This window comes from Aspergillus costaricaensis (assembly GCF_003184835.1).
Source record: "Aspergillus costaricaensis CBS 115574 unplaced genomic scaffold BO79scaffold_34, whole genome shotgun sequence".
Classification (NCBI taxonomy): domain Eukaryota; kingdom Fungi; phylum Ascomycota; class Eurotiomycetes; order Eurotiales; family Aspergillaceae; genus Aspergillus; species Aspergillus costaricensis.
Genome location: NW_020291834.1, coordinates 1 through 24,310, shown reverse-complemented (window position 1 = coordinate 24,310; position 24,310 = coordinate 1). Strand labels below are relative to the sequence as shown.

The window sequence follows — 24,310 nt, the reverse complement described above, 5'->3', positions numbered from 1 at the left end:
TCTATATCCTAGTTGATTCTGATGTTATAGTCCTTCTCCTGTACTTGTTATTCCAGGTCCGGCGACATACGAATGAAAATCGCGCACCACATATTAAAGCCCCTCATTTGCACGTCAGAGCACTACAGAAACGGAGAGAAGACAGGATATAATCCGCTCGCATTCATCTTCCAACTACTATCATTGGCCATACACCCTGCCGTGCAAATCAGCTGAAGCCATACGACCATGTCTTCTCTAGTCCTCCCCTCTGCGACTAGTGTCCTCCGCAAATTGAATGAGCAGATATCCAGTCCAGCTTCAGTGTCAGCCTGTCTCACGGCCGTCTTTTCGTTGTCCGAGTCTGAGCGCAAGGCCCTGGTCGAATTCCCTGCCAAGTACCAGATCGTACCTACTGACAAGGAAGCATTCACGACCGCAGCTGTGCAAGCACTGGCTTCAGACGACTTGGATCAAGCGCTTGAGGATGCTGCCAGTGGGGCCTCTGCTGCAGTTAAGGGCATCATTGAACTAATGGTCGCGCTGCTCCTCAATTTATCATGGGCTGATGCAATGAACGGCACACACCTCACTGAAGAGTATGAACCGATTCTTAGGGTAAGTCACTTTCACGTACCATGGCGCAACGATGCATTCTCTGTATTCTGACTCGCTAATACTATCTCGTTCATTCAGCTCTACTGTGAGACTATGAGGGATGGGATTCCACTATCCAACACTATTGCTCAGTATGCTGAAGGTAGGAACCAGTTTCATGTGAATGCGTATCTGCTCTAAACAGTCTGCAGACTTCGATAACAAGATCATTGAATTCTGTGCGGATAGTTCTCTCACTATAGATGAGCGCCTGTCGACAATCCGAAAGTACATTAAGGTAAGAGTCTTTCGGCAACAGAGTCATCGGATTACGGAAGGTTAATGGACGCGTCTGTCTCTACTAGGATGCGGAAGGACACCAAATCACAGCCAATGAGATGCACAGCACTCTAGAGTCGATATTCGACAAAACTCTGGATTTCGTAAACCAACTTGGGAGCCAGACACTACTGGTGCGAGATGCAAATGACGAAAAGGAGGCAAAAGCCTTTCCTACACCGAGGTCAGCAAAGATGATCTTTTCAGCTGGCCCGCTCGATGCAATCATCCCGGCACTCCGAGTCGCTTTGGAATCACCTTTCGGGTTATATGTGACGGTATTCTTAGCATCCTCACCCATTGATAGGCCAAATGAAGACGCGCTGACCGAGATTAGATTGCTGGCTTGCTTGGAATCGCAAACCCCGAAGCAATCAACGCGGCCTATTCTTTAGCTGCATCTAGTAAGAATTCCTTTCGATCTTTATCACCACTACTATACTAGGTTAGTCTTCTAACAAGACTATAGTGGTCAGTAGGGAGCATTTACCTATCGATACAGTCATCTCCGACCTAGCCACACGATCGGGAAGTGCAACGGATACGAACACGGACTATTTCGACGAGTTTCGAGAGCATATTGAAGTCCTCGCTGGCTATTGGCAAAGTACACTCGTCGATGCGCGAAAAATTGAGCTATGGCTGGATGATGGTGCCTCGCTTGTAGTAAGTTCTGAACTCTTGACATCATTTACTCTCTTCATACTGATGCAATCAGGACATGCCCACGTACATGAACATGGCATTGAATGAAGGGGCCAAGATCTGTAAGTCCACATGAGGATCCACTCCTTTCATTCAGCTAAGATGCAATGCGTAGACTAATTCCTTGGCTTAGATGTGGAAGTAGGCAAGTACTTGAGACTGTACGCCGAAGAGACTAGCCAGATTCCTTGGGATGAGTGGTTGAACGCCGATGAGAGGATCCGTAATTGAGCATAGCTATCTGTGATCTGGATGTATGCCTGATGTTACAGGTCTCTCGGCCACCCATACTTTTTGTGTCTATGATCTACCATTTTGAATGCTAGTCCTTGCTGCAATGAAACAAGAATCCTTTCTGGAAATAGAAATAAATACGTCAAATCCTTCGGGTAAATTCATTGATCTCCGTCAATGACAGGGGTTCATGGCGTATATTTGCCACCAAAAGTAAAGGCGATGTAGAGACGGGGAAAGTCCAGACCTCAGCTCTCAGCCTTGGGGAACCAATTTGCCCTAAGCAGGAATTTTATTGGCCATCGATCAAGCGGGGGAATTTATCTGTATCCTTCTTAGTGGTCGATGTATAATGCAGCTGGAAGACCGGACCAACGGCCGGAGAATTAAAGATACTACACGTACTACAATGCGGCCAAGGCCTTTGATATCCCTGTCTCCATTATGTACTAGTTGAGCACTTATATGTTACTACTCCGCAACGAGTATATCCAGCCGTCCAATAGTTTAATTGCTCCCACTAACTAATTAATAGCGAGACACCAGCTGAGAAATGCGGACTCTTCTTTAATCTTCCCCTCCTACATCCTACACTGCATGTATACGCATACACATACCCCACTTCGCCGTTAGTATATCTCGCACGTAAATAGCTCTGTTTTGCCCGGGATTTGAAAAACACTCCAAGTTTAATTGATTACTTATTAGTGTATGTCCTTTCTTCCTAGATGTCATGTATGAAGCTGCATGTTGAACTCAATCGCCACATCTCGTGCACATCCTCCACTTCGTTCTTTCCTAAAGCATGTCCTATGGCGCGATTATTTCTCCTTTGAGCAGGTGGCAAAGGCAGAACCTGGACTCAGCCCTCCGAAATGCTGAACTTCCTCGAACCTCAGCTGTGCCTTGGCGGTGCAGGTGACTTGCGACATGGGGACTCAGTCGATTCAGCTGCTTCCCCTCCATGTCCCCGAACCAACTATCATCCTTGTCATCTTTCTCCTCGACCCTTGGTAACCAACATCTACTGCAAGTTCGAGGCAGCTCAGCTTGAGGATTATGCATAGCATGACGCATCTCGAAAAAAATATGCAGGCAGACTTGCCACCTCCTCCTTTAGAGATGAAAAGAGAATGAATGAAAGATGGCTACAGTATATAAGGTAGCCAGCAAAGGACATGAAGACTCTTACCATCGACCCCGAAGCACCATTCTCTCGTATCTATTCGAAGAAACAGACTACACCACGAGCTAAATCATCTATTTTCAATCTACTCTTTTCTTCTCTACACGGTTCAATCCACCACTGTCTCACAATGGCAACCACAACAATTGTTCCTCCTCCTACCTACGTGGCTGGGGACTCCCCACCCTCCTATGAGGAGGTCGCCAACAAAGTTAACCAGCTGGTGGGCAGTGACCCTACTCCCCAGAAGTATCTGGACGTAGCGACATCACTCTCTGAAGAGGAGCGGAAAGTCCTCAGCGATGGAGCCGAGGCCAACAATCCCATCAAGACCGAGGATGATAAGAGGAAGCTGTCGTTGGGTGCCGCAAAGACCATGTCCAGAGAGGACACAGTGGCCAAGATGCAAGAGGACGCGAGTGCTGCCAGCGCGGCAGTCGTGGCGATCGATGGCTCGTTCACAGCCTTGCAAGTGAAGATTGCCGAAATTGATCAGCTCGAACAGACAAACTTTCTTGTGCAGTTGAATGAGAATAAATCCGTATGCATGGCTTGCCCCTCTACCACTTCTTTTTCTCCTTCTTAGGAGTTTCTGTCAAGGGACATGTGTCGTGAATTATTTATGCTAATTTACTTCGTCTTTGCAAGAAATACAACGATGTGCTCACCACTAGCCGGACTATGGCAGCTGAAATCAGTCAGTATGGCTCCAGTAAGTTTTACTTGCCCTCTGCCCATCCCAGACTTCCTCACGCTGACACTCCACTGCAACTCTAGGCTTCGATAAGCTTATTGTTCCGCTATGTTCTGATGAGAGTCTAACCGTGGAACTACGATTGGAACAAATCAACAAATTCATTGAAGTCAGCTGATCCATACCATATATGCATGCTATTTTTCGACAAGCTAACTGGTTCGCTCACTATAGAGGGCAGATGGATTCAGGGAGAAGGGCGAACAGATTAATAAGGATTTCGATAATCTAGTCAACGATTTTATCTTGTTCAAAGCTCAGTTCGGTCAGTGGGGTAAGGACAAGCAGGGGGAACTGAGACAGGATATAGAGGACCTACTCGCAGATATCAGCGACTTGAATGACAAGTTGGGCAAGCTGCGTATATCTCTATTGGCACTCGGTGTTGGCCTGGGAGCCGGGCTGGCAGCAGCTGGTATTGGACTTGCCTTGTCGGGGCCTGTTGCTCCATTTATCTTGGTATGTCCCTGCTCAACTGGGTTGCCTTTTTCCACCTCCCCCCTCTATTTACTTGGGCGTCTGTTTCTGGAAATAGATCCACGACAGTAAATAATTAACACGGGATATATCTTACAGATCGGTGGTCTTATTTTCGCCGGAGCCACGGCTGCTGCAGTGGCCGGCATCGCCATTTCCATGGGCAGTAAGTCTGCTTTCTTAGAAATTTTAGTTCTTGGGGAGATGTGAAGCTTACAAGGTCATCACTACAGTCATACAAAATGAGATTGATGGGAAAAATCAGCAGATCAAGGATAAAAATGCCGAGATTGATGCTATTGATCAAGCTCGAACTGGCTTGGAGACCTTGGGCGATGAGCAGTTTACTGTGTTTCAGCAGAACGTCAAGGTCCTCCAGAGCTACTGGACCGTAGTGCAGGCCGATGCAGTAGAGATCAAAGGCTGGCTGCAAGACGGAGCTAATATGGCGGTACGAGAACCCCTCTCCAATCGGAAGAAAAGACATGAAGGGATGTATAATTGCAGTGACTGACTCCTCTCCTCTTCTTCTGGATGGGGTCATGCAGAGTGCACCCACCTATATGCAGAATTCGCTCAACGAGGCCGTGTCTGTTTGTACGTTGCCATTTGCCTGCTCCCACCCTTTCATACTTAACAGTTAAATATTTGGTTCGCTAACCACCAATGGCTACAGACGCATCTTTGGGCAAGTATATGGATGCATATGCAAAGGGAATCGTGATTTGATCGGACCCCAGTGTGTGGCCCAGTTCATCTGCCAGAATGCAGACAGGATTGTCTAGGGGTTCGATCATGACTCCTTTTGCTTCGCAACGTCGAAAGGAATACAAGGGTAAGATGAGAAGCAGCCAGAATGATAGGAATCTTTTGGGGCGATCCACGCCTTCCTTTTCTTTTATCCGACATTCGTTTAGTTGATAACTTTTGGAAACAAATATCATGATAGCTACTGGATAACAATAGCTTTTATACATACAGGTCTAACATATCAGCCATTCATAATCAACAGCAGATAAGCTATGGACGATATGCCTAACCCCCCTCTTCGCCTCCGTTCGGGGGAGCTCCCTCATCCTCCGACGCAGCACCCTCTACCTCTGCCAAGGCCTCGCGCTGCGACTTCTTCTCCTCCGTGCCGTTAGCCGGCACCGAGACCAGCCTGGCAGCCGGAATACCACCAGATGTGACGTAGAGGAACTCCTCTTGCGAGTAGTGGTCGAGGTGACCGAAGAAAGCAGAGAAACTAGATACAAGTATTAGTTTAAGATCTATAAGTGTAAAAGGATCAAGGAAAACAGGGGAGTGATAAACATACGCATGAGTTTCTTCCTCCTCGCGGAAGATCCGATCGTAGATCTCACGCTGCTTGAATTCATTAATGGTATCAGCATGCTTGTCAAAATCGATAGGATCTTTGCCCGTCTCATGAGTCTTCTTGTTATAGGAGTCGAAGACGGGCCGTTCAAGAAGCAAACCCAGACCAGGCGCCTTAGGGATAGCGATCTTATTAGCACCGTAAGTCTCGACGATGCGTTGGGTATCACAGCCGCAGCGCACGACCATGGCAGCCATGGCGACCATCTTGCGAATCTGGTGCATCATGAAACTTTGGCCGTGGACCTTGAGGCTGAGCCATTCGGTGCCGTTGATGATGATGGGCTGTTCGGCCATCTTGAAGGACTTGATGTGACGTTTCGAGGATGGATCGGCGTGTGTTTTTTGGATTGTGTAGTTAAAGAAGTTATTCGTTCCGACGTACTTGTCCAGGGCTTCTTGCACGCGGGCCAGGCGTTGGGCCGGGATACGGTAGGCCCTCTTCGCCTGGAGGTAGGCGGCTTTAATGGCCTTGACGGTCTCGAAGACCTTACGTCGGCGCGCTTCTTCGGCCTCGTCGTTTTCGGCGGCTGCGGGCTTTTCTTCAGTAGATGGCTGTTCGGTGGTTTCCTCTGATGCGGGCTTGTCTTGTGTCTGGAACATGTCGTCTTGCGCGGACCGGTCCTCATCGTTCAGATGGAGGACCTTCTCAACGAGCTTGCGGATATCCTCGGGCGTGTTGTCGAGGATGGGTCGGACGTACTTCTCGTCGGTCTCTTCCCAGTAGCTCGCTACCTCTTCCTGTCGGGCCGTGTAACCTTCCATGTCACCTTCCTTCTCGGCGTACTCGACGAGTTTCTTACCCAGGTAAGTGCTGGGGTGAGGCGGCAGGAAACAGTGGGTTGGGATGAGGTATTCGTAGATGCGAGAGTCGCACAGCTGATAACTGCTGAACGACTTATTCGTAACGAGGATGTCCCATACGCGAATCTGCGAGCTGAGCTTTTCGTTGATCTTCTGGATGATGTCTTCGTCTTCGACAATCAGCTTCAAGGAAACAATGTTTCCCGCGGCGTGGACACCCTTGTCGGTACGCGCGCACCGCACCAACGATGACTTCTTCGGATCGGTTGCGTTGGCCTTGGAGATGGCGCCGGCCGCCACGAACGCTGCAAAGAGCTCTCCTTCGATGGTCTTTTCCGTCTCGCTCCTACCGACAATCAGTAACAGCTCCGATAATGTTTCGAGGTAAATCGCAAGGGTTCGTAACCATACAATTGCATGCCCTTGTACCCGGTTCCCGAGTATCCCAGCAGCACGGCGACCTTCTTCTTGGGGCGGCGCTGCTCGCTCTCGATATCCTCCTGAGAGAATTGCGTCGCATACACAGGAGCCCTGACCTCCTCTCCATTCTCAAGCTTGCGACGTTTCGCTTCCTGCTGAGCATCGTGGCGGGCTCTCTTATCTACCATATTCCGACTTTCTGGGTTAGCTGGAAGTCAGACAATCAATTGCTCAACCCAAACATTTCAGATCGGGGGAACTGGCACAACATACCTCCACTCGGATCGTCCCATATTCCGCTTCTTACGACCTCGATCAGCTCCGCCTCCGGCTTGCGGAGGTCTTCCTTCGTTATTGTCCATGGGATGCGACGGGCCTTGAGCGATCGTAGGTACTCGGGAGAATAGAACCGCGCTTGGGGGGTACGCAGAGAAGTGCGCGCGCCGGAAATTGACAGATGGGGGGCCAAAGAGCGTCGCAGGATAATGTGGAGCGGCATGGGAAAAGCTGCTTGTCGATGCGCTTTTCTGCTCGCCTTTTCTTTCTGTTGCCGCATTTCTATCTCCGCGCTAGTCCGATTGCGGGGATGTGCATGCCCCAGGCAGAACAATGTATGTATGCCTGAGGTGTCGGTCATCTCCGCCGGCTTCATTCATTCAAACCTCATCTTCTCTTTCATCTCTCGCCAGTCAATCCCCTCACTCTCCCTGCGCGGTATCTGTCGGCCTGATATATACTGTAATTGGGCTCTCGTTATCCACGTTCCGCCAGTAGCTCTCCGACAAAGCATGGTGATTTTGCAGCGCCGAGCTTAGCACTGGAAGACAAGGACATTTGCGCCGGTTGCGCCGACTGAATCTCCAGCTTGAACACTACCTCGCCATTCCCTTTTTGTATTATATTCCGCCTCTAAACACGCTGATTAAACTACACCAGCTATCATGGATCTCGCAAACACCCTCATCCGCAGCGTCGTGCGCGCCTTCTACGAGACCCGCCACATCCTCGTAGTAGATGCGCTCTTCATCCACTCCGTGTACGTCCCGCGCCGATATCATCGCATCGCAATGGACACTCCATGCTGACCTGATGATCCATAGTCTACACGCAGAAGACCTTGCATTCCTCCTAGGTATGCAACAAAAAGACCTACGGAAACTCTGCGCCAAGTTGCGCGAAGACCGCCTCATCTCCGTGTAAGCTACACCAACGCCTATACCAACGTCACCCTCACGAAGAAACCTCCGACACTAACAATGACCCAAAAACAGGAGCACGCGGGCTGAAATCCGTGATGGCTCAACACGTCCCGTGAACCGCGAATACTACTACATCCCACTGCACCCCGTCGTCGACGCGATCAAATACAAAGTCTCGAAGCTCACCTCCACAATAAAAGCCCAATACACACCCAGCCAAGAGCGCAAGGAATACATCTGCCTCCGCTGCGGCTCCGAATGGACCGAACTCGACGTCCTCAGTCTCTACAGCGAAGAAGGCTTCGAATGCCAAAACTGCGGGGCGATTCTCGAACGTACCGAAGATGTCAAAGGCGCCGAAGGCATCGACAGAACCGGACACGAGAAAAACAGCAAACTCATGAATCAACTGGACACGATGCTCAAACTCCTCAAACAAATCGACTCTGTCGAAATCCCCCCCAATGACTTTGATACAGCCTGGGACCATAAAATCGACGTCGTCCGGAACCAGCAAACCCACCCCACGCGAGCAGCAGTCATCGTGCCCTCGAAGCAACAACAAGAAGCCGTCCGCGGAAATACCAAGACCGACGCCACCGCCCTCGAAATCTCCCTCACTTCCAGCGAAGAGAAATCCGCCGCCGAACAAGCCGCCGAAGCGGCGCGCAAAGCGGCAGTCGAGAAACAGAACGCCCTGCCAGTCTGGCACACCCACTCCACGGTGTCCACGTCCGCGGGCGGCGGGCCGCAGGTCAAATCCGAGACCGACGTCGACATTAAACCGGAGATCAAGGGCGAAGACGAAGACCGGAAACCGGAGATCAATGGTCTGGATGACAAGGTCGCGGCGTACTATGCTGAGATGGAGCGCGAGAAGGCCCTCCAGGCACAGGAAGACGCAAGCAGTGCGGAAGAGGACTCCGATGAGTTCGATGAGTTCGAGGACGTGGGTGTGTCGGCTAGTGATGCGGGTGGTTCTCCTGCTGTTAATGCTACGCCTACGCCTGGTGGAGGCCCTACCAGTGCACCGATGCAGCAAACTTCGACTACATCATCGGTAGGCATCAAGCGGGAGTTGGATACGGATTACTCGAGCGTCAGTACGTCTCAGACAGCAGCGGCGACGCCAGCCACAGGAAGTGATGAAGGCCCGACGGCGAAGAAGATCAAGACTGAACCGGAGGTCAAGAAAGAAGAAGAGTCGGATGAGGACGACGATGAGGAGTTTGAAGACGTGTAGTATTCGATTACTGTGTGACTTGTATTTTGCATCTCGGTATGGGCGCGGGCGCCCTCCACACCTTTTATTCCAGAGTCTTAACGGCCAGGACGTATGATAGATGAATGTAAAATTAGAAGAAGCCACTTCTGGAGAAGTGGATGAGCTATCTACAAGTTTCATTGATGTAGAGTCATATTCAAATAGAATTAGCCACAACAGAGTAGTATAGTTCAACATGGTTTCTTTCAACACCCTCAGAATCACACTACCATCCTCCGCAATCTTCATCCATCCTGCGCATCACAACACTATCGGAATCGCAGCATAAACCCACGAATGAACCTGTCACTTGAGGTTATCAGTCGGTCGAATTCCCATCTGTAGATTCTTTTTTTTTCTGTAGGAATACATCACCAACTGCAGCTGACACCCTTCTTGTCTATCAAATCTGCCCCTCCGGCATTGGATAGACCAGATGTTTTCACCTCAATCTTCGGCGTAACATATCATCCAAAGCATTGCTAGAAAGTATACATAGAAGACACGCCCCGTCCCGAGTGAGTGTCTGAAGCTTGATGCCGGCCTTCGGCAAACTGCAACGATGTACTAATATTATCTTTGCAAAGAAAGTCGCATATCATGCCAAAACCCAGCAATTTGGTCTTTGTCATCCACGGTGATGAGGATCCATTGTCGTAATGCCTCATGGAGGTTCTGATTTCTGACTGAGTCTACCAGGACAGACCCAGTCGCAGGATTGATCATCCGACTTGGAAATATGATTAATGTTATAACATTTCCCAGTAGAATCATTTTCGCCAAAATAACAGGCAGTAAGTCTGGCGAGCATTTCCTATCCTTGACAGGCTAGCCAATATTATCTCGATAAAACTTTTTGAAAGGCTTTGCCCGAAGGTATATAGTACCCATGTCTTCTCCCAATCCTGCAACTTGGGAGGCAGACTGAAGTTCGTACTATTCATCCGAGGTAGAATTCGTAAATACCATAAATTTATATGGTCTTCTTCCCAATAAATATCTAGCTTTCCCAACATAGCTTACATCAGAGGACAACACCATTGATGTAAGTATGACCTATTCAGCCACGAGCGAATGAGGCAGCAGACTGCTGCCCTTGATTCCGAACTTCATTGACAGCTGAGAGCCCGTGAAGCACACATGCTATACAACAAGATTGGATAGAGCTTAGGGATATATTTATCAATACTGTAGGTGTCATGATTTTGTCATTATCAGAGGTAAAGACGAAGACGGGATAAGTACTGAGTAGTACTCCGTCACTGGATCCACAAAGACGTGGCTTATGCAGCTTCTCTAGGATCTGTTAGCTATAATAGCTCCTTTCACAATGTACCATAAATTATATGGTGCCAAGCTGTCGAAGCCTCATGGCTGCCGTAGGTAACAGCTAGAAAGAAAACTCTTATTATTTGATAATAAAGACATGAAGATTAAAGAACAGCTTACTTACCCTATATAGTATATGTGTTAATATGGCTCAAATTTGTCTTCAATCAACATAGGCAAGGCAATCTTGCATGTTATCGGCGTATTGAGCCTGCCTTCCGTTTTCTTGATTTACCAGATTTCGGACCCAACGTCCTCTATCAGATCCCCGTCCACATCCCCTCTTAGAAGGAGTTCCCAATGTCCAGACGGAGGACCAGATATCCATGCAGAAGAGCTTTATGAAGTTTCATGAAAGCTATATACTTTATCAGACCAAGATGTCGATTAGATTCATATCATTTTTGGCTTAGGATAGCTTCGACCAGAAGCAGAGTCAAAGATGCATGAGGAGGACATCCTTATCAACAAGTGATTATTGATGGTTGAAGCGTAGTATGATTAAGATTTCTCTGGGTTTTGGGATGTCGTTGTGACCACAGGTTGATGAGGCCCAGATGCAAGGAAAGAAAAGATGTATCGATGATTGATGATTGAGTGTTGGTAGTTGAAGTGCATTGTAATAGAAGCTTCTGAGGTAGTTGGAAGAAGGAAAGAAAGTTGACGTCCCGAGGAGAGGGAAGAGGAGGGGGGTATTTATACCTGTGAAAATTCACTGAGCAAGCAAGTCTCTCAGAGTTTTAGTTGAGAGTTCGGTTCTAGGAAGCTGAGAGGAAAGTGAATGCAGTGTCAGTTATGATCTTGAAGTTCGGGAGGCTTAGAATAGGTAAAGTGAGGTCAGAGTAAAAGAAGTGTCGACTGACATGAACTCAATATCGAAGGAATTCTGGATGATCAGTGAGATGGAGCCAGAGGAAATTGTGTTAGCAACCCAGGGGACTCGTTCAGGTGAGTCTTTTCCGATCCCTAAGCCAAGCCAAGTCACTCAGATCTTAGGATGCAGGATCATGGTCGGAAGAACATTCGTCAATCGACATTGGAAAATCTAGGCGAGACATAGAACCGGCCTGATAGCATTCGTCTATATACTGCTGAAGTGACATACCAGATAATTATCGAGTCGAATTGGGCTTCATGATGAACTTCTCGATACTTATTATCTCCCTGGGATGAAACAACTAAATATACCGAACTAAGCGGTTGGGTTGAGCCAGAAGTAAAGTGATAGGAAGGCATCTCGCTCACGAACTCGTAATTCGTGTTTTGGGCTGTCCCATGTGCGCGCTGAGAGTAGTCAACATGATATATCCATTAAACAAAGCTCAGCATAGTAGTAGTAATACCATCAGTACTATCAGTCTACCATGCAGTGTCGTGATACTCTAAAGCTAGTTATACAACGCAAAGCCGTTGCCAAGTACAGAAAATCGGGAACTTAGTGCAGTTGGTTTAGGACTTTCTACTATATTTACTTTGCTAGATAGGTGGCAAAAGCAACACCAACAGCTGCTTCCGAAGTTCGGCTTTGGCGTTCAGTAACGCAAGCCTATGGATCATCATCATTGCAAGGGTTCTAAAGCTAGCTTCCTCCCAGAAAGCACATAACAGACCATCCCTATAAAGGCGCCAAGTCAAAGCCCCCCCCCTTGCATTAACACATGCCACGGAAACAGAAATCTCCTCAAGCGAAAGACAGTACAAGCCAACACACAAAGCAACCTTAGCCGGAACAGAAGCAAAGGCCCAATTCTATTAGAGCCTGGCGAGAAGCAAACGCCGATAAATGCAGGCCAGAACCACACAAAAAGGGTTTTATCATAAATTCGTCTCTCATATGTGATACAATGAACCACCGCGGAGGCATTACCAGATGCAGGTCTCACGGAGATCCTGCCAGCCCCATCTCCGAATCACTGGCCATGACGGAATTATCCTCCCAGTCTTCTGCAAGAGGAAGTCAGTGGCTGAAATAGACTGGGATGGAAAAGTAATCACAACCCACCGGATGCTAGCTCTTCTGGGACTTCAGCAATCAGGTCCTCAACAGCTGCAATGGTTTCTGTAGTCTTCCGTTAGTAACAATAAAACCGAACATGATTCTGAAAATAACGTACCCTGGGCTTGCAGAATAGCCTCCTGGTCTTCTTCACTATCACCAAAATACGTGCTTAGGCAATGTTCCACCACAGTGCGGATGGATTCCACTGCTCTGGGATCGACGCCAGAGCCTGGGACATTGACATATGCTTTCCGCAATCGGTTGATGCTCGCGTGTACCAATTTCTTAGCTACTTCGGCCTGACGTGTCTGCCAATCGTCGCCTGCCTCTTCCGCTTCGCCGCTGAATAGGATTTGCCGAAGGACGTCCAGCGTCATGTTGCGAACCCCTCTATCGGGGAAAGTTAGCAAGGGAGGAGCCCACTCCGGGACCATCTCGATGAGATGGTTCAAAAACCAAGCTTCATTGAGTCCAAGCCGATCGTTGCGACTGCCCATAACGCTCGTGAAGAAGACGATATGCTCCCTGCCACCGCTGTCATTAATAGAATCAACCCCCTTGGCGACGAAGTCAATCAGACTGACGATTCTAGCCTCGTCAGGGCCTCGTCGACAGAATATCAAGGTTGCCTCTAGGAATGGAGCGCAAAGACTGGCCGGTGCCAGTCTCAAGCCTTCTTCCAGAGTTCTACAGATTGGATCCATAAGACCAGCATCGGGCTCTGCGTCCACAAAAAGAGTAACGATATTCCTGCTTGCCGGTGGACTGCTGTTATGCGTGAGAACTGTTGTCAGAAACGACAACTCTTTGCTCTTCCCCAGCGGCCGGATGAACATGGCCTCCGACATTGTAAGAGTGTACCTGCCGTCTGGCAAGGTTCGTCGTTTATCGTCTTGGCTCGGCGGAACAGTGAGGTCAATGCGTGCTATTAGATAGGCAAGGAGATCCATGAGTCGTTTGTAGGAGAATCGCCTGCCCTTCTCCATGAACTTGATGATAAAAGCGTACTGCCGTCTTAGGCGCTTCGAGTCCTCATGGTCAAGCCAAACGATTTCAAGGCATTTGAGGAGGAATCCATTGTTGAGAATTATGCCAGCTTCGTATTGCCCAAAGTTTGCAAGCATCGACAAGAACTCGAAGTAATCATCCCAGGAGCGGCTCGCGGTATGCAATGTCGACCACATGCTTTCCAAAGTCCGCACCACATTCTCGAAGCTATTCAAGTATCTCATCTTCCATACTTCCTTCTCGACATCCTCGTCATCTGCACCTTTCTGAAGCCCTTGGAGTTTTGAAAGAGAGCAGATTATGAGCCTTATTGAGTTGCTGCGGACGGCCGGATGGGGACTCCTTAGAACCAAATTGCGGGTTGCTGACGGCTTGTTTTCGAACCACTGCATGACTCTATAAGCCGCCATCGGCACCTCGGAAATGACTGTGAAGAGCAGTGTAACAAATGCGTCCAGGCCCAACGGTTCCCTTGACCTCGAAAGTAACTGTTCTAATGTATCCAAGGCAATGAAGATCAAAGACTTGTCCAATTTGGCCTTGGTATCACTCCGGGGCCCTCGCTCTTCAAGGATCATGGAAAGCAGATATCGAACGAAGAGAGCGTGGTATGGGTCCATCAGACAGTAGACACGGATGAAGATTTCGTTCTCCATCACGATATGGTTAGCGAGTTCCCTAGGCAAGGACACACCCACAGGGTGTTGAGGCTTTGTTGGTTTGTAGATCGCCTTCTCTGCCTCCATGCTAGAAGCACGTTGATAGAAAAGCATATAGGCGTTCCACACCTTGTTGAACCGGACCTGGCCCATGGCCGAAGACTGCCCGGAGTCGTTATGGCCACCAAAGCACTGATCAGCGAGTTTTGCTTGGTCAAACCGGCTAACATCAGAATCATTGAACTCGACCCAGGAGCCGCCAGATCCAGAAGTAGGTCTCTCACGGATGTAAGAGTAGTAGTGGCCAGATTCAGCCGTACCACTGTGAACCAAGACGCCAACGAGTTCAAAAATGTCCTCCTTTACTTCGGCTGTCTGGTCTGAAAGGTATTCAACTTTGTACGGGCTCATGTCGATGAAGTCCGGGAACTGGAATTCATCGTTGATCTTACTTCGCAGCATCGTAACCATGTCAAAGTCAAAGCGCTTTAGATGAAATATGAGATTGTCAGGCACATCTTTCAAGCAGGCCCGCTTAACTGCATCAACGTGTCGCCCACATGATGTGCAAGAATACTTGTTATCTGCGGAGATAATACTGTCAGTGTGGTGTTCGTGTGTTTGACTGTCCAGAATTTCACTTACCTCCCTGCATGATCTCCCCCTCAACGTAGGCTTGGAGACTGTCCTCGAGGCTCGCTTTGTCTTTGATTTCGCACTGAATAGCGGAGAACGGTTCAAGCCGCTCCGAGATATGGGGGCATTCTTTAGACTTGATTTGCTGGACCAGCTGCCCACCATAGAACGACCGAAATCTTTTCTTGCTCTCGTTGTCTGAGATCTGAGCCTCCCATCTGTCAAAAAGAAGATTATAGAACTCGTCAACATCCATCTGAATAGTGACGTCGATGGGCTCGTTGTCATAGGTGCGTATCGTGTCGACAAAAGCCTGCGAGTCAACGCTCTTGTTCCAGGTCTCCTGCATGTGCCCGAACAACTTCTTCGTCTCATATAGCAGCTTCTGAGAGCCGTCTGGGTCCTCAAGATCGAGCTGCAGTATGAAGTCACGAAATCCAACGTTCATGAAAAGCTGAGTCAAGAGGGAATTCAAGTAGCAGGTGTTTGAAAGATTTTTGAGCCCTGCATAACCTTCTGGAGACCGGAGCATTTTGTAACGGTCGAAGCCCCAAGCAGGAGAATAGGTGTAGTCTGTTGGGCGGAATATCAGTCAGCAATAATACAATTAAGTGAAAAGATCGCAGGAGTTCTGACCTAGCGGAATAAGATCCTCAAGACGCTCAACGATTGTAGAGTAGTTGTTCTCATCGAGTCTGCAGAGTTGACATAGTATACTATACAGCTCCTGCCGGGTTTGGGTATGCATGACAGGAACTTGAGGTACAATGAGATCGGTGGAGGGTGACGAAAGGTCGGGGAAGAGATATTGATCGAACAGGCTCTCGGCGAGATCGCTGCAAAGTCAGTATAGAACAATGGACACAGGTGTAGCGAAACTCACAAAGTGTCAACTGTGTTATCGTTAGAACCTGCCAGCTCCAGGCATATTCTCAGAAGACGAGCGAAGCCCAGAATGAGATGGTCTACAGGCTCGCGGCCAACAAACTATAAGACAGGTTAGCGAGTCAGAAATTGAAGTATAAGAGAAGACTGACCTCTTCTGTTTGATGGCGCAGCATGGTAGTGCTCCACTGCTTCAGGTATTGGCTAAATGAAAGGTCATGCGGTGATCTCTCAGCGACGGAGCGGAAAACCAAATTGGCAATCTCGAAAAACTCCTGGCATTGAGCTGCGTTATCGAGCGTCGCAGGGAAAGCCTTGTCGAAAGCATTCCAAATTTTTGCAAGGATCTCAATTCGAATGGCATTGTCAGGAGCAGGTATGTCTTGTGTGCCCTGTGTCTCAGAATCAATTGGCTTCGTCGATTTCCTGAGTAACTTGGAAGGACTACAAGCAACAGCAATATTCTCTGCAATACCTTTCCGGATGGGCTGGCGATGCTCCTTCAGAAGGAGTGAGCACAGGAGGTCATCAAAGTGCGGCTGTTCCTTGACAGCCTCCCAGAAACCTAGATCCCGAACTGAGCCCTCCGTTAGGACAGCGAACGAGTTACAGATCAACTTAGTAATGCTTGTTTCCGAAGGAGAAGAGACAGGTAGAAGCCGCGCAACTTCCATAAAGTGGAAGAGTCGTTGAACCAATGCCGTTGGATTCGGAACGACCGGCGCTTCACCAGGAATAGCCGGTCGTACCAGAAGCGCATATAGGAGGCACTCGACCATGTGCGTGGCAAATAAAAGTTTGGTGGGACTATCTTTCAAGCCACCCGCCATCTCAGAACGCGTCAAGGCAGAGACTAAGACGCGGATGCTGTGAGACACATAGTCTTGATTTGGTGATGCCTAACAACGCGACTTGGTTAGCGAAGTACACCACAGAGCCAGCATACCCTTACCTCGAGAGTTTCTTCACGTAACGAAACTGAAAGCGCATTGACCGAGTAAAGGAGACTAAACGGCTTGTCCATAGGGAACATCTCGTCCTCAGTCTTATCCGTCGACTTTACCAACTCCAGAACCCTGTCCTGGGGAGGGAAAACGACGAGGAAATCATATATCTATGAATTAATCAGTAATCAGAGATGGCGTCTACCAGAGAGCGAAAGAGAACGGGGTATGCACACCTCACGTGCTAGATGGTCCTCGAGGACAAGCAGGTCGTACAGGTCGTCAAAATGTTTCAGTACCTCAGAATCAACCAGAGTCAGGGACTGGCGTCTACCAGTCATGGCCAGTTCACGACTTTCTGGGTCCCGACGGATAAGGAGTAGGCCCGAGCCGAGTTTTAGATCTCGAATGGTAATGCCAGGCTTCTCAAGTAGATCGATCCTCTGTCCACCAGAGATCGTACTAAACTTTGTGAACCCCGTGACCCGCACGAGGGTCTCTGCGAGCTCCGCGGCGGTTGACAAATCCCCGATGTGCAATGACCGGACTTTAGACTGGGTGCCTCCATTGAACGTTTGGTAGCGGATATCAATTGCATCCCCTTGGATCGGTTTTCCAGGTGAATCGAGAGGCAGGCTTTGTGGCGGACTGTACTGAGGACGACACCGTAGCCCCTGTAGGAATCGGCGAAGGAAGAGTAACGAACGGCTGAATCTGAGCTCCTCTGCCTTGATATTGGTATCGGATGCGACTGCGTCCATGGATGCGTCCTGAACGGTGTCGGAGTTGTCGCGGGATTCCTTCAACCTCGATGCCGCAGACTTGAGCTGGTCCACGCAACGGTCCACCAGAGCAATGTGGGTAGCCTCAACAGCCGATCGTGGAGACCGGTTAATGATACTATGATCAAGATAAACCTCAATTGCAAAAGTGATCGCGTCCGTTTCAATCGTACCAGGGGGAGCTGTGAGAATAAAGCTCCATATCCGGTCCATTCCCGGTATCGCTACGACCTCGTTCTCGCCAGCAATTGATGGGGGATTGAACCGGACCTCATAATTAATTGTCTGCTTCGCGAACTGAAGAACCTCGGGAAGATAGTCTTCAGCGGGCGAGAGCTCGGGTAGGTAGACTTGAATACAGCGCTCAACGAGTGAGTTGGCTTGAGCGCTATACCGGGCAGTTGCGCAAAGCATGTCCCAGAGGGCGCGTCTGCCCTGTTGGGCAAGAGACTTCGACATAAAGACTCTACGCCAAAGCAGATCACCGAGATCCGGAGTTATTGAGTCCGGAACCATATCAATGATCCGGGCCAGCATATGGACCCTTGACGAGAAACCGGTCAGAGAAAACGGATCAGTAAAGTCGGTCTGGTTCATGTCCACAGTATGAGCCAACTCCGTAATCACTAAGCGAGTCAGGTCGAATTCCTCGGCAAGCTTGCGAAGTTCCAAAGAATCATTGCTGGGAAGAAGGGCGTTCAAGGCCTGGATGCTGCCCACGGTGAACTGATTCATCTCAGCGATGTCTTTGAGACATTGCTCATATATCTCCATTTTGTCAACCTCACTCAGGCCGATGTCCATAAAAGATTTCAGCTGGGCGGCTGCGAACTTCTGGAGAAGGGCCTTGTGCTCGACAGGGAAGTCATTGGCACCAGCGCTCTCACGGATCAAACGCACGCACAGACGAAGGGGAATTGCATCCACATGAATGCGGTCCTGGGTCTCACGGTGACTTCTATCGCTGCACTTCTCTCTCACCTGGTGGAGAAGCTGTTCACAGAAATCTACCATTCGTGCGTCAAAGCGTGCCAACGGAAGATCTAGCAGCTTGGAGCACACGTAGATCAAAGCAGGCGAATTCGAGGTATGCATCTGGAAAGTCTTGCTCAACATGCCTAAGACCTCGGATACGGTTCGAGGATCCGGGCTTTCTGTTACTGTCTCCCATATCGTGTCTGTGTCCGCATCGGTATACGTGGCTGTGACGACCAGAAACCCGACAATGTTTCCACTTCTGCTGATGAGCTGAGGGTGAGAATCAATACCCACAATATACTCGACGATCCGATTTTGTCGCAGGAATCCCACGAGATAATCAACCACAGGGTGAATGGTGCTTTCGGTATTCCTGTGGATATGTTGCCTCCAGATATGGACGAGTTCTGCCTGCATTGTCTCGACACCAAAAACACGCAGCTCCATTCGTCCATCCATGATGTGCTTCTTCAGGACGCCAAACTTCCAACCATAGAAAATGATAGAGGAACGGTCCTCAGGGGTTACATCTTCTGAAAGCTCTATCGCGAGATCCTCCGCGATTTGTGAAGCAAGCTCTGAATCACGATTGCATAGCGTGGTATAGGAGAAAGCAATGTGGCGTAGCATGGAGTCGCTCGTCTCACTTGATACCCAAGGAGACTTCTTGGTTATGTGAAACTGGTATTTCTCATCTGCGGCGCGGATCAATGGGTAAGCACGCCTCATGGTGCGAGAGCAAATGGAGGAATTTATTAAAGCATCATCGGCGTGATACCGGCGCCGTTCGTTCCCTGATTCTATCAGGTTATGCACAATATTAACTATGGCAATCAGAGACGTTGAAAGTTGAGACCAGCGGGTAATCAGATTCAGAATGCAGGCCGCATGATCGGACAAGTGTTGGATAATATCTAAAGCAGCAGCGACCTGATCGTTTGTACGAGCGACCAGATTCGCTACGTCCGATCCGTGTATATTCTCCATGGTGCGGAAAAAGGGAATATTGCCTAGCTGCACAATCCAACCCAGTGACACCAGGTAGGGTTTCGATAACGGGTCTGATATCTGGGCCTCTGCGTCATCCACAGCCTGGGTCAGGATGATGGTATCTAGGTCAATGACATGGACTGCCAAGTGAGCGAAATCGAGGAAGAACTCTTCTAGACAAGCCCATACCCCCCGCCCCTCATCCGGCAGGAGCTCCACGCTAAGAATCTGTTAGTACTTGGGATTTGCGGGGTTGATCGGCAAACTCGATAGAGTTTCTCCAAGGCCAAAACACGTAGAAGTCACTCACACTCTGCGCAACAAGCTATCCACAACGCTGGGTAGCTCCTCCCAGAAGTCCCGGTCCTCCGCCAAAACTTCATAAGTCAACTGATCTAGATTGTTTGCGACGTCATCGAACCAAGCTTTCACGGCAACAAACACCGGGGTATCATGTTGGGAGCCTATGGAATAACTGTCAGAATCGGCACGGCAAAAGCCAGCATAAGGCCATCGAAGAAGCGCTTTACCTTTCTCAATCATCGTACATATCTCCTCCAAATTTTCCCGCAACTCATTTCCCATGAACAGTCTCGGGAACGTCTCCACCAGCGGCGGCTGGTCATGCAGCTGCACTACCTCTGGGGTTTCCGGTTCACGCATCGCCTCCCCCAACGACTTCCAACTGGAGGTATTGGGATCCTGATCCATATCTTCCAGGTCCGCCACCTCTATCTCCGGGCTCTGTGTGGGTGAAGATGATAGCGATATGGCGGTGGAAGCGTCGAGGCCGGTCCCGCCTGCTGCGGACTGAGTGGGAAGATCACGGCTTGGATGCTCGACCGGGGAGTCACCAGGCTCAGACGTCATGTTGTCGGGCACAGGAGACTTCAGCTTTATGACCACTCGGCTGGCCGGGCGAGAGGAGGGAGAAGCGTCCTGGCCCGTTGTGGCAGGAGCATCCGGGATGTCGTTGGGGAATCGAGTAGCGGCGGTTTCGTCGGAAATGGACCTAGACTCGCAGGTACCACTCCCACTGTCGAGACGAGGGCGTTTCCGGGTGGATTGAGGATCCGACTCTTCCATGGGATGACCGAGGGGACGCGTCGAATCAATCGAGGAGGTCGTTTCAGGCGGGGTGCTAGAGCTCTCTAGCGGGGCAGCTGCCATGACATTTTCTTAGCCCGGCCGATGGGGACGCGACAAGACTGTGAATGGAGAGGGGGAAAGGATTGAATCTAATTCAGCTCTAGGGGCGATTGATAAGAAGGAAAAATGACGGCAGACCGAGCGCCCGCACACAAAGAAGGGAAGTGAAATGTGTGGGAAACGAGAAGCAAGTCGGGTTGCGGATAAGAAACAATGCGGGAAAGGGAAATCCAGCTGAGAGGGGTGAGTGGAAGAGGCAGCGATCGGAGAAGCGATAGCTGTTCGGACCCTTAAGGGAACTGAAGTAGAGTGTGTGTGTGAGGGCAGGTCGATGACCGACCGAAGCTGAATAAACAGCTACTAGCTGGAGAGGGATAGAGGGATGGGTGAACAACTGGTTCAAGTAAAATGCGACAGTGAAGAATTGAGATGGAAGATGAGCAGAGCAGCAGTAAGAACTAACTAACTGAAAGGTCCAGCTCTGACGTTGCGGTGGAGCAACGGATTGGCGGGTGTTCCAGGGCGAATCGGGGATCGGCCTGGAAAGTGGTTGGATGGTTGAAAATGATGGATAAGTAACGAACTTTTTTTTTTTTTCTTTCCAATTATCTATCGATCTTTGATTCAATCGACCTATTTATCATTCTTCTGGTTTGTTCTGCTTGTAAAACATCTCCAATTTTTGGAAATATCTTTTCCATCTACAATACGGGAGACTCCGTTCATCAATTACTACTCCATGATACATCCCTTTTGATTTTCATCTGCAGCGCCAGAAGATAGTCACTAACTTTGGTTGGTGGGGGGAAAAGCCAGGATCGCATCTGCCTAGTATTGGAAAAACTATAGTTGCTACTGTTACCTGGAAGCTCCCTCAATCCGGTTCGCTGAATTAATTAATTGTGCTACCAATTCTCGTATGTATGCGTAGTAACCTTATGATTCCCCTCGTTTCTCACGCATGGAGTAAGAATGGACACGGTCTGGACTGCCAACAAAGCGAAGATCAATCATCTTGAATCCAATACTGGACAAAAAGGATTAATTAACACCCCCCAAAAAATCAGACTAGAACCCATCGGTGCCATTGGGCCCAGAATAAATAAAGACGCATGAGGAGCAGCCGCCCATCTCAATCTGCTTTCTCTTGGTTAAGAATTCCACCCAAAAAGCCTGTGTTACCGTTGGCTGGTACTTCTGTCATCCGCGGAAAGACAATCACTACGTCAAAAGTGTTCCTATCGGACATTTGTTTCATTTTGTGCATGCCTCAGTTTTTTAGCCATGGCTTTCCCTGGTCATTTCTTTCCCATTGTCCCCACCAGCCAGCCCTAGGAGAAATTCTCCAAGTAGGAGGAAATATTCGGGGGATCCATAGAATGTACTGTATGTCATCTTAACTTACGGCCGAAGATAGTACTTACTTAGTAGTTAGTCCAGAAGTACCCAACGACGTACCTGTATAGTTAGTTACTAGTAGTAGCTTTTACCTGGCTGCCAGCTGTACTTTGGATAGGCAGGGGAAGCTGCAGGGGCACATCATGATCGCATTCCTCCCCGCCGCTTAGGCGAGCCAACCTCCATCTGCCTCCATCTGCCCTACTCCAAACCCAGCTAGAGCCCCTCTCGTCCCCTGGAGCTTATTTGCCCCCCATCTCCACTTGAAGCTTTCCAGCTCATTTCCTAGCGTGGGGTTATCTCCCATCATGCCCAGCAAACCAACCCGTTATTGCCAATTAGTGCGTTCCGACTCGCGCATCGTTGTCAAGTGTCATCCCCCATTCTGCTGGTTTCCAGGGTCTTTTTTTCCGTCCCCACTGCGCTGTCGATCATAGTGAATTAACCCCCCCAACCCTGCGCGCCGCGTCGGGGAACCAGAGAAGAATGCTTGTGTGACTTGTGCCGAGTCGGCATATTCCTTTTTATGATATATCTAATTATGTACAATCGTTGGGTAACCTCAGTGTTTAAACGCACAATTAACCACGACCGACACATGAACCTCTATTCTGATGACTCACTGCTAGAGCATCTGGCAAAACATGATCAAGTTACTCCTTCATCGAGGTTTCAATCTTGCGAATCACTCTCGCTGGGTTCCCCACGGCCAAGTGAAACGCGGGAACATCCTAGCATGGCAACCATCCTTATCAGCAAAGACCATTTTTGACCCTCACACAAGATCCCAAGAATGGTAAGCAGTCTCGAACGTACCTTGGTCACCACACTTCCAGCTCCAATAACCGCACCTTTTCCGATCGTCACTCCCGGCAACACAGTCACATTCCCTGCGAGCCAGCAATCCTCACCAATATGGATTTCTTTCCCCGACTCTGGACCTTCCGTTCCGTTGCGCACAGCCGGATCAAGAGGGTGCGTGCCGCTATAAAGACTAACTTTGGGACCGAACAAAGTGCGCGCCCCAATGGTCACCAAGCAGGTGTCGATAATGACACAGTCAAAATTGATGAAGGCGCCTTCTCCCACTTTCACATTGTACCCGTAGTCCATGCGAATGGGAGGCTCGATCCAAGGATGCTTCTCTAAGAGCTTGTCATCCTCGGCGGGATCCTGACTGGCAGGCGGGAGAGGGGTGGTATCACCCACAATGCTGTTCCTGTCAGCCCGGTTGTATCCGCCATGCCGTGGAAGACTGTTCCATCCGCGTGGATCCTGCCGTGGTTGTATTCCGGCGTGGGGACATCGATTTGATTGTATTCACTTACTCCTTCCACAACTCCAGGGACTGTCGACGGGACACGTCACCCGCATTGTTGAAACGGCGACAGGCACTGGCGCAACGCGCTCGATCGGCTGTAAGATCGGAGACGAACGCATGATAGAGCTCGCCGCGGCGCATGCGTTCTCGATTCTCTTGCAGATCCATGGTTGTATTTTGAATGGGACAGTCGGAAAGTGATTCCTTTGTTGCGTTATCAAGGCGGGGTGAATCCGGAGTTTAGTCCGAGCACAGCTCTGCGGGCCGTCAAGTGGATGAGGGATCTTAGTAGACTCCTACTATTCTGATTACACTTGCCTAGCATCGATGGGGAATCTACATCATCACTGATATATACAAAGCACCTGATGATATGGACCATAAATACAGTGATTATGACTGCAAGCCGTCTGAAGATAACCCAAGTTACTCGCCGCATCGCCAGCCATACCTGGCACTCTGCAGGAAGCACAACTCTCCAATACCCAGTATAACAAACAATCCCTCCAATCTAAATGACAATCTCTCCAAATTATCATCTATCAACTCTTCCCATACAATCTTCATAAGACACATCAACTATCTCTCGTAGAATAAGTCAACTTTTCCTCGCGCGCAGCGACCCATCACATTACCACCAGTACAAAGTACCCACAACCCACCAATCAGAAGCCCACCCGGCGGAGCTCCTCCGCATTGGATCGCAATTAATATTGTTCTCCAAAAAACTCCCGCGATTGTTCAACAACTCCATATAAACACCATCCCCAGCACCCTCTTCAGCATGACAATCCCTTGACAACACCAGAAATCTCAACCTCCACTACACCTACCAACAACTACCACAACACCAACACTAACAACAATGTCCCACTCCCCTCCCTCCCCCTCCCCCTC

General features: G+C 49.3%; 6 protein-coding genes across 6 annotated transcripts; 3 read left to right on the top strand and 3 right to left on the bottom strand.

Moving 5' to 3' along the window:
• The first annotated feature begins 32 nt into the window (after positions 1-32).
• BO79DRAFT_247710 (uncharacterized protein) lies at positions 33-1,925 on the top strand. The gene is made up of 8 exons (XM_025685664.1): positions 33-597; positions 676-739; positions 789-874; positions 942-1,193; positions 1,253-1,319; positions 1,385-1,581; positions 1,634-1,682; positions 1,754-1,925. Exons 1-8 carry the CDS (start codon positions 229-231, stop codon positions 1,849-1,851), a joined length of 1,182 nt encoding a protein of 393 aa, XP_025535880.1. The 5' UTR covers positions 33-228; the 3' UTR covers positions 1,852-1,925.
• A 1,131-nt stretch (positions 1,926-3,056) lies between these two features.
• Positions 3,057-5,224, top strand: BO79DRAFT_179780 (uncharacterized protein). The gene is made up of 8 exons (XM_025680052.1): positions 3,057-3,581; positions 3,689-3,752; positions 3,818-3,903; positions 3,969-4,253; positions 4,371-4,437; positions 4,505-4,722; positions 4,820-4,868; positions 4,948-5,224. Exons 1-8 carry the CDS (start codon positions 3,171-3,173, stop codon positions 4,998-5,000), a joined length of 1,233 nt encoding a protein of 410 aa, XP_025535879.1. The 5' UTR covers positions 3,057-3,170; the 3' UTR covers positions 5,001-5,224.
• An 82-nt stretch (positions 5,225-5,306) lies between these two features.
• On the bottom strand, positions 5,307-7,371 carry BO79DRAFT_231754 (pseudouridine synthase PUS2; the record flags this gene model as incomplete). The annotated part of the gene is made up of 4 exons (XM_025684185.1): positions 5,307-5,517; positions 5,590-6,798; positions 6,864-7,071; positions 7,146-7,371. The coding sequence occupies 4 exons, from the start codon at positions 7,369-7,371 to the stop codon at positions 5,307-5,309; spliced, it is 1,854 nt and encodes a 617-aa protein (XP_025535878.1).
• A 442-nt stretch (positions 7,372-7,813) lies between these two features.
• Positions 7,814-9,400, top strand: BO79DRAFT_201503 (putative transcription factor TFIIE complex alpha subunit; the record flags this gene model as incomplete). The annotated part of the gene is made up of 3 exons (XM_025681579.1): positions 7,814-7,908; positions 7,973-8,068; positions 8,144-9,400. 3 exons carry the CDS (start codon positions 7,814-7,816, stop codon positions 9,312-9,314), a joined length of 1,362 nt encoding a protein of 453 aa, XP_025535877.1. The 3' UTR covers positions 9,315-9,400.
• A 2,814-nt stretch (positions 9,401-12,214) lies between these two features.
• Positions 12,215-21,093, bottom strand: BO79DRAFT_290021 (putative ubiquitin C-terminal hydrolase). Its single transcript, XM_025688843.1, has 11 exons — positions 20,076-21,093; positions 19,856-20,009; positions 17,032-19,765; positions 16,804-16,965; positions 16,004-16,750; positions 15,850-15,953; positions 15,603-15,802; positions 14,976-15,539; positions 12,779-14,914; positions 12,667-12,723; positions 12,215-12,608 (listed from the first exon to the last, which is right to left on the bottom strand). The coding sequence occupies exons 1-11, from the start codon at positions 20,713-20,715 to the stop codon at positions 12,544-12,546; spliced, it is 7,563 nt and encodes a 2,520-aa protein (XP_025535876.1). The 5' UTR covers positions 20,716-21,093; the 3' UTR covers positions 12,215-12,543.
• A 1,793-nt stretch (positions 21,094-22,886) lies between these two features.
• BO79DRAFT_48762 (sugar O-acetyltransferase) lies at positions 22,887-23,912 on the bottom strand (the record flags this gene model as incomplete). Its single annotated transcript, XM_025689322.1, has 2 exons — positions 23,421-23,912; positions 22,887-23,305 (listed from the first exon to the last, which is right to left on the bottom strand). Coding segments are annotated over exons 1-2 (580 nt in total), but the record flags the coding sequence as incomplete, so codon positions are not given.
• Positions 23,913-24,310: the final 398 nt, after the last annotated feature.

Coding starts and splice junctions, on each gene's coding strand:
- BO79DRAFT_247710 (XM_025685664.1), top strand. CDS start 229: ATGTCTTCTCTAGTCCTCCCCTCTGCGACTAGTGTCCTCCGCAAATTG. Junction 875..941: donor CAATCCGAAAGTACATTAAG/GTAAGAGTCTTT, acceptor TGTCTCTACTAG/GATGCGGAAGGACACCAAAT. Junction 1,582..1,633: donor ATGATGGTGCCTCGCTTGTA/GTAAGTTCTGAA, acceptor TGATGCAATCAG/GACATGCCCACGTACATGAA.
- BO79DRAFT_179780 (XM_025680052.1), top strand. CDS start 3,171: ATGGCAACCACAACAATTGTTCCTCCTCCTACCTACGTGGCTGGGGAC. Junction 4,254..4,370: donor CTGTTGCTCCATTTATCTTG/GTATGTCCCTGC, acceptor TATATCTTACAG/ATCGGTGGTCTTATTTTCGC. Junction 4,869..4,947: donor CAACGAGGCCGTGTCTGTTT/GTACGTTGCCAT, acceptor CAATGGCTACAG/ACGCATCTTTGGGCAAGTAT.
- BO79DRAFT_290021 (XM_025688843.1), bottom strand. CDS start 20,715: ATGGCAGCTGCCCCGCTAGAGAGCTCTAGCACCCCGCCTGAAACGACC. Junction 20,010..20,075: donor ATGTACGATGATTGAGAAAG/GTAAAGCGCTTC, acceptor GTTATTCCATAG/GCTCCCAACATGATACCCCG. Junction 16,966..17,031: donor AGGACCATCTAGCACGTGAG/GTGTGCATACCC, acceptor ATTAATTCATAG/ATATATGATTTCCTCGTCGT.